The sequence below is a fragment of the Aedes albopictus genome, chromosome 3 (assembly GCF_035046485.1).
Source record: "Aedes albopictus strain Foshan chromosome 3, AalbF5, whole genome shotgun sequence".
NCBI lineage: Eukaryota > Metazoa > Arthropoda > Insecta > Diptera > Culicidae > Aedes > Aedes albopictus.
In genome coordinates, this window is record NC_085138.1 from 157230484 (window position 1) to 157238460 (window position 7977).

The window sequence follows — 7977 nt, forward strand, 5'->3', positions numbered from 1 at the left end:
GCCCCGGTCAACCGTTTTGTGTTCTCCGAAGACCTCAGGGACCTGCGAGGACATCACGGACCCGTGGACAGCCCGAAACCCCGCCAGATCATCCAGAACCCCTCCACGTGCGGCACTTCCGCCGGCCGGCCCCATCGAGACGAGTAACACGCCACACCTTCCACACTCACACACCTCGTAAGTCCAATAAACCAATTATAGAAAGAAGAGTGCGTTTTCTTGAACCCTTGACGAGCTCACGCCGACCCTAAGAGTCTCTCGTGCTAGGGCAGGTCCATCCGACCCGCCGGGTAACAAACTGAAATGAATTATGAAACAAAGGAATACGAATAAGACGAAATGTGTTTTGTTAAGCTTGAATATATTTTCGTTCTACAGAATCTACACATTCACTGAGTATTTTAGATATCCACGTTCAAATAGAAATGGAAGCAATCGGTCTACAACATCTACAAATATATCATTGTGATATAATTTTCTTCTGAATTCCGCACCTTCCAACTCTGAAGAAGACATAAGGTCCATGTTTAATTGCCCCACCGTCATGTAGGACATCAATGGAATTGCCTCTACCAATAGAATTGCTGCGAAAAATCCATGCCTATCGATGTCTGCTGTCAAGTTTTCCAACGATGGTAACAATGTGGTTTGATCCAGTATTCGGAAAGCATCTTGAAGCTCTTGGTAGTAAAATTCAATAAGTTCATCAAACTTGTTGACTATGGCATCTACTTCGACCGTGCATAGGATAAACTGCAATAAGTCGAATGAGAAACTTCCATAGAAGGCAATCTGGAAGTCGATCTGGAATAGAATATCCGTTTGTATTGCTTATTCTTGTGTGAGAGATTTTATAACAAGCTTTACCATCAGCAAATCACTTTCACTAAACATCATATTGTTCATCCAGAGGTCACCATGATTCAGAACATTGAAGTCTTTGTCATTCAAGCGAAATAATTCAGCTCCAACCACATACAGGTTTTTGTTCCATTGACTCTGAAAATATGTAGGGTCTTGTACCATTTGGGCAGGTGTACCTATTTTGGGCACTTGTCGCTATAACTAAGTCAATTTCAAACGGATTGATTTGAATTTTTGTATAGAGTTAGGCACATACAGTATCTAACTCTATACAAAAACTCAAATCAATCGGTTTAAAATTGACTTAGTTATAGCGACAAGTGCCCAAAATAGGTACACCTGCCCAAATGGTACAAGACCCTATATTTTTATCATGCCTAATATCTGAAGCACTTTGTTTTTGATACTTACTATCAAATCCAAGAATTCATTGCAACAGTTACGTTCTCTCAAACTTGTAACGTAGGACTTGATCAAGTTCGTTAGGTAAGTCTCGGCGCCGCTTGCTGTATCTCCATCAAACATACCACTTCCGAAGAACTTCGAATACAACTCATTCTAGAATCAGAGAAATCCCCTTAAAACATGATTAATGTTCAGAAAAAAAAAATCCTTACTTGTTTTGTGTACACAGCAGATGCGGCATGGAATTTGGCCAGTCTAGACAACACTGCTCTACTGTCCGACAAATTTAACCGATTGCTACTGCTTCTCATAATATATCCAGATGCGTTGAGATCTTCCATTACTATCACTGTGGAAGGACTTTTAACTGCTTTGTGGAATCTGCAATGAATATTTAGTTTACAACATTCCACGTTTTCAACTGATTCCGCTCATACATACCTGGGGCCAAATTTGACCTTGTGTTGAAAAAGTTTTTCGAACTCCGGAATCAACTTCTGGAAAACTTCTATCTCCTTTTCGAACAAAGCCAAATTTTCCTCCACATTTCCACCAATCGCATCGTTGGAGTTTTCCTTGACAACATACGATCTTTGCACACATTCCCCATTCTTCAGCTGGACATCCACCAGAACGCGGTGCAGCAGGGATGTGAAACCTGATTGGCCATCGGTGGCATTAGTCACACTCAGATTGCGCAAACAGATTTCATCCTCCGGAAGGCCTAGGTCTTGTGATACCACATCTCGATAGAAGTCCAAATGCCGCCAATCAACAGCAACAGTGTCTCTGTGGTTGCATGCGATTGTTTCGCCTGTAGAAGACATCATGATAAGTGGACGTGAAACTGTTGATAGGCGGGCGGCTTATTTAATACTGATATGTTGTTTGCGCGTTGCTGTACCCTACGCCTGCAGGCATATTTTTATCGAGAAATACTAAACTCGTGTTTTTGATTTCACCATTTCGGCTGTATTTGCGAACTAGGGTGGCAGAAGATGTACTTATTGAATATAGCACACACATCTCTCGTTAGAGCTCTTTATTTAATTAATCGCAATTATATTATGCTCACACATGATAACTGTTGTAAATATAAATTATTTTTAGAAATTTCGGGCAAAAGGTCTAAAGACGAAACTAATTTACTTTCAGTCCTGAACACTCATGGTGGTGCGAAGAACCGAGTTGAAAGAACTCCATCCTTGGCAATTGCCAGCCATCGCCATGACCTGTGGCCTGGTCAAATTTCTGTCGACTTTCTTTATTTTCTTGTTGAGGCGCGCCGCCATGAGCATCTGGGTCTGCCTCTGTTGCGATATCCTGCTGGATTCCAATCTAACGCTTGCTTGCAGATTTCGTTTCCACCCCTGCGTAGAGTGTGGTCGACGCACCTCCACTTTCGCTCCTGAATTTCCAACGCTATCGGCTTTTGATGACATCGACGATGGAGCTCCACGCTGTGAGGCCACAATGCCCGAATTATATACCGCTAGCATCTATTAATGAAGACCTGCAGTCGTTGAGTGTTCTCGGCTGATACACACCAGGTTTCACTGGCGTATAGCAGCACAGATGTCACGTTCGAGTTAAAAAAAAATCGGATTTTGGTGCGTCGACTAATCTGACTCGCAAAGGCAACCGGCGCCTTTTTGATCCGTGGCCCATATCAATTTTGGTGTCACCATCGCACAGTGGGAAAAAACCGACCCAAAAAGGCACCTAATTATTGCGGCTGATTGCGATCTTTGAAGCCCATCTTTTCCGAATGGAAAAATGCCAAGGAATCGATTGGTGATAGTTTCATTCACCGGAATTGAGTGTAAGTGTCCATTTTGCCCCATTTTCCCCGAAAAAACACTGTTTTTCTGAATTAAATAATGGTTTCAACTGATTGCGGCTAACCAACCAATTTTTTATTGATGTAGAATTGACAGGTGCATTCTATGGAGCATACCTCGGTCTGTATCTTTGACTGGAAGTGCCCATTTTGCCTCATTTTCCCCCAAAAATACTGTTTTTCTGGATTAAAAAATAGTTTCAACTGATTGCGGCTAACCAACCATTTTTTTCTTGATGTAGAATTTGCAGGTGCATTGTATGGGACACACCTTGATTTGTGTCATTGAATGAGAGTGCCCATTTTGCCTCATTTTCCCCTAAGATACTATTTTTCTGAATGAAAAAAAAATGGTTTCAACTGATTGCGTCCAACCAACAAATTTTTACCTGATGTAGAATTAATCGGCACATACTTTGCGGTGCACCTCGATATATGTCATTGACTGGAAGTGCCCATTTTGCCTCATTTTCCCCTAAAAGTACTGTTTTTTTTTAATTAAAAATTAGTATCAACTGATTGCTGCATATCCACCATATTTTTCTTGATGTAGAATTGGCAGGAACATTTCATGAGGCACACTTTGATCCGTGTCATTGACTGGAAGTGCCCATTTTGACCCATTTTCCCCTATAAATACAGTTTTCCTGGATTAAAAATAGTTTTAACTGATTGCGGCTAACCAACCAATTTTTACCTGATGTAGAATCAACCGGCGCATGCTTTGGGACATACCTTGATCTGTGTCGTTGACTGGAAGTACCCATTTGTCTTATTTTCCCCTAAAAATGCTATTTTTCTGAATTATACAATTGTATACAGTCAATGACATATATCGAGGTGAACCCCAAAGTATGTGCCTGTTAATTCTACATCAGGTAAAAATTGGTTGGCCAGCCACAATCAGTTGAAACTATGTTTTAATCCAGAAAAACAGTATTTTTAGGGGAAAATGAGGCAAAATGGGCACTTCCAGTCAAAGATACAGATCGAGGTATGCCCCATAGAATGCACCTGTCAATTCTACATCAATAAAATGTTGGTTGGTTAGCCGCAATCAGTTGAAACCATTATTTAATTCAGAAAAACAGTATTTTTAGGGGAAAATGGGGCAAAACGGACACTTACACTTAATTCCGGTGAATGAAACTATCACCAATCGATTCCTTGGCATTTTTTCATTCGGAAAAGATGGGCTTCAAAGATCGCAATCAGCCGCAATAATTAGGTGCCTTTTTGGGTCGGTTTTTTCCCACTGTGATCGGCCGCTATTTGGCTACCAAGATATTGAAAGCTTTCAACATTCTCCACTGCTTGCCCAGCTACCGTAAAGCTGGAAGTGTTGACCGTGTTTACATCCAACTATTTGGCGCTGTTTATAAACTACGTAGACTCAATTTTGGCAATCTCAGACCCCCCCTCCCCCTCGCAGACTTTCGTCCATACAAAATTTTCGAAATTTGTAAGGACAGTAGACTTTGACCAGACCCCCGCCCCCCCTCAGAGTCTACGTAGTTTATGAACAGGCCCTTTGGTCTTATTCACGTTGATGGTGAGACCTGCAGTCGAGGAGGGATTGGCAAGGTCAGCGAGCTTACTTTGCATATCAGTGCAGCGTTGAGCTAAGAGAGCAACATCATTAGCGAGTTCGAAATTATTTGGTTGCTCCATGGTAATGGGATGCCACAGTAACCCACGATTTGGTTCACGGTTAATTGTACCTACCACCCAAGTAACACAACTTGTCATATAATGGTTTAAAATACATGTTTCAAACAAAATCACTTGTTTCCGTTTGGTACAAAATACTTAAAATTAGACACTTGTAACACCGAAAAAGCGCAAAAAATGACGGCTTATAAAACATCTCTAATAGTTCTAATAATGTTTCATGACACATTTCTAATACTAAAAAATGCGTCTAAAATACGTTTGAATAGCGTACTTGTAACATAACAGTATGTTTTATCAAAGTAAACAATGAGTTATCAAATGATATTTGGTTGCAATCGTGTTATTTACAAATATTGAAACTAACATAAAGCCATTTGTAACACAATTTACTAAAAAAAATATGTTCTAGTTGAAATCAAGCTATTTTCTAGTGACGTTAGTTAAGTACTGAATTTATACAGCTCGCTCATGGAAACTTTATTTCAAATTATAAGTCGATGTCATTATAAATTATTACTCAGGTGCTAAATTCCGAAACAGGCAGCATATTATCAGATAGTATGAACGTCCAACCTGCGGTTTCAGATTTATTGCGAAATTATTAGCACTGCTTCTAAAAAAATCATGCGCCACGGTTTTAATTAAATATGATCGTGAAGGGTGTCCAATTTTTTTTTGTTTTGCCTTTTTTTCAAGGGTTCCATCGAATAAATAACATGGCAGGTATTTAACAGTACCGGTGGAAGTTTTTGAAATAGTGCTGGAAAAAAGTATGTGAAATATTTTGTTGCCAATTTAGTTGTCAATTATCAATCATGAACTCAGCAATCGTTTTTAAATGATATTATGTATCCATGTCAACAACGAATGCGTTAGTGCTCATTTAATAATAAACTTGAAGCTTTCATGAGGCGTTCATCGCCCTTCTCTCTCAAGCAGCCGCAGAAGATTGCAATTACAGCCGTACCTCGATAGTACGTACCCTCGATAGTACGTACATTTTGCCTCGATAGTACGTACACCAAAATTTAGTTAATCATTAATATACTCAAAATGAGTTCGAATCATTAGTAGACGTATAGCAGAGACTCCAATACTATGAATTTGTGTTATGCAGATTCCTATAACACGGATTTTCAGTAAACCCCAGGAGGGTCGCCGGCCTTCATCAAGGGGGTCGCGAGGGTCAGTTGAATAATTTACTGTAACAGACAAAAAATGAGGGAATTTCTATGGTGGGTCGCCGAAAGCACGTCAACTGGCAAAAGAGGGTCGCGCACCTAAAAACTTTGGGAAACTATGCATTAAACAGTTTTAAAATGTAGCGAAATGAAAGGCATGAATACGTTTGATGTAATGATTGCAGTATTCTTCGCTTTACAGAGATATTTTCTGCCAGTCATAACATCTGGCATCATCATTCTGGCGTTACATCCAAACTGGGGAGGACTGCTTCTTAGCTTAGTGGTCTATAAGCATTTGCACAGTTATTAACTAAACGCTTTCTTTACCAATATAACGTTGTAGCAAAATAAAAAGGCACATGATGATTCTATTTTGTGTGATAATTGAAAAACAAAATTTCTCGGCGAAGATTTCTCTCCAAAACATGAATCAAACCCATCAAGTTATATATCCAAACCCATGATTTCAGTTCACTTACTTGTTATTTTATTTCGTTTTCCAACAGTTAACGTTTTTTTTTGAATACCTATAAAATATTTGACAGTTTTCCATGAGTTCGGAAATTTAAACAACTATGAGTACCGTTGGGCACTGCAAGCCGCGGTTGCTAAGAAAAAAATCGTCAGCTCTCGCATTAAAAAAATCGCCAGCTTATCATGAGTTGTTGGATTTAATTCAAAATGGGGAGCCAGACTCACCTCATGGAGATCCTTCTGGGATTGCACTAGCATTCAATCAGGGACTCCCTTCGTGGTTTGTCCACAAATTTGTTCCAGAGCTTTCTTCTGGAGTTCCGTAAGCTCTTAATGAAATTCTTCCGGAAGTTTATTTAGGATTCCTTCAGAAGTTCCCTTTGGGTTTTCCCAGGAGTTTTTTTCTGACAGGTTCCGCCTGGGGTTCCTTTAAAAGCTCTTGCCAGTACTGTTCCAGGAAGTTCCCCGAGATTCTTCCAGAGATTCCTGGATTTGAGTAGAAATTAATGTCGAGATTACTTCAACATTACTCCTTCAAGGATTACCTTAGTAATTTTTCCTGAAACTCTTCCAGGTATTCCTTCGGTGGTTTCTCCACAAACTTATTCTAGAATTTCTCTAGGAGAGAGCTATAACTAAGTTGCTTTTTCCTGTATTTATTCAAGAAAATCCTACAGAAACTACATGAGGAATCTCAAAAACAAAATAGTCCAAAAAACTCATAATGAACTCCAGGAGGATTTCCATAACAAACATCTGAAAGAATTCCGGATGGGTCAGTCACCAAGAAGAAGTTCCCGGAGGAATCCCGGATGGAATTTCTGAAAGAACCCTGGAAAAATCCCAGAAAAATTACCCGGTGAAATTATTGTAGGAATCCCAGAAGGAATACGTGAATCAGAAGTAGCTCCCAAAAAAACCGGAAGAAATTCCTGGAGAGATCTCGGAGAAGCTTTTAGAAGAGTACTGAATGAAATTCTTGTCAGGGATCTTGTAGGATTTCTTACGGATTGTTGCAAGGAGTTTTTGAAGTAATCTCGGTAAGAATTTCTGATACAATTTCCGAAAGAAATCCTAGAGAAATTCTGGGTGAAGTTGCTAGATTTTCCAGGAATACCATCTGGAAGCCCAAACAAAATAAATCCAGAGACATCCTAAAAGAAAGTATTCGGAGAATCTCGGATGAAATTCCTGGAGGATTCCGGGGACTTCTTGAGAAATTCTGGAAGAAATCTATTGAAATCCGAACGTAAACAAAAGGGTCACAAAACATCAAAAACTTAGAGAAAAATTCTTTAGCAACCGCGGCTTGCATTGTCCTATAGGCTGTACCAATTCAATTGTTTCTGAGTGAACCCGAATTGTGGGATTCGGGAAGACATTTCGCTTTCTCGCTTGCTTTAGGGATTTCTTCAAGTTTCAAGTTTCTTTCAGTTCCGAAATTCCGCTTCCTAAGGGATTCCTTAGGGATTCTTCCAGGAGTTTCTTCTGCGATTCCTAATGAGATTCCAGGGTCTCTTTCAGAGATTTCTCCAG

General features: G+C 39.8%; 1 protein-coding gene across 1 annotated transcript; it reads right to left on the bottom strand.

Annotated features, from left to right (window-relative positions):
* Nucleotides 1-342: 342 nt before the first annotated feature.
* Nucleotides 343-7550, bottom strand: LOC115266173 (uncharacterized; the record flags this gene model as incomplete). The annotated part of the gene is made up of 6 exons (XM_029872142.2): nucleotides 343-804; nucleotides 868-999; nucleotides 1276-1422; nucleotides 1482-1650; nucleotides 1711-2134; nucleotides 7226-7550. Coding segments are annotated over 6 exons (1620 nt in total), but the record flags the coding sequence as incomplete, so codon positions are not given.
* Between the last annotated feature and the right edge of the window lie 427 nt (nucleotides 7551-7977).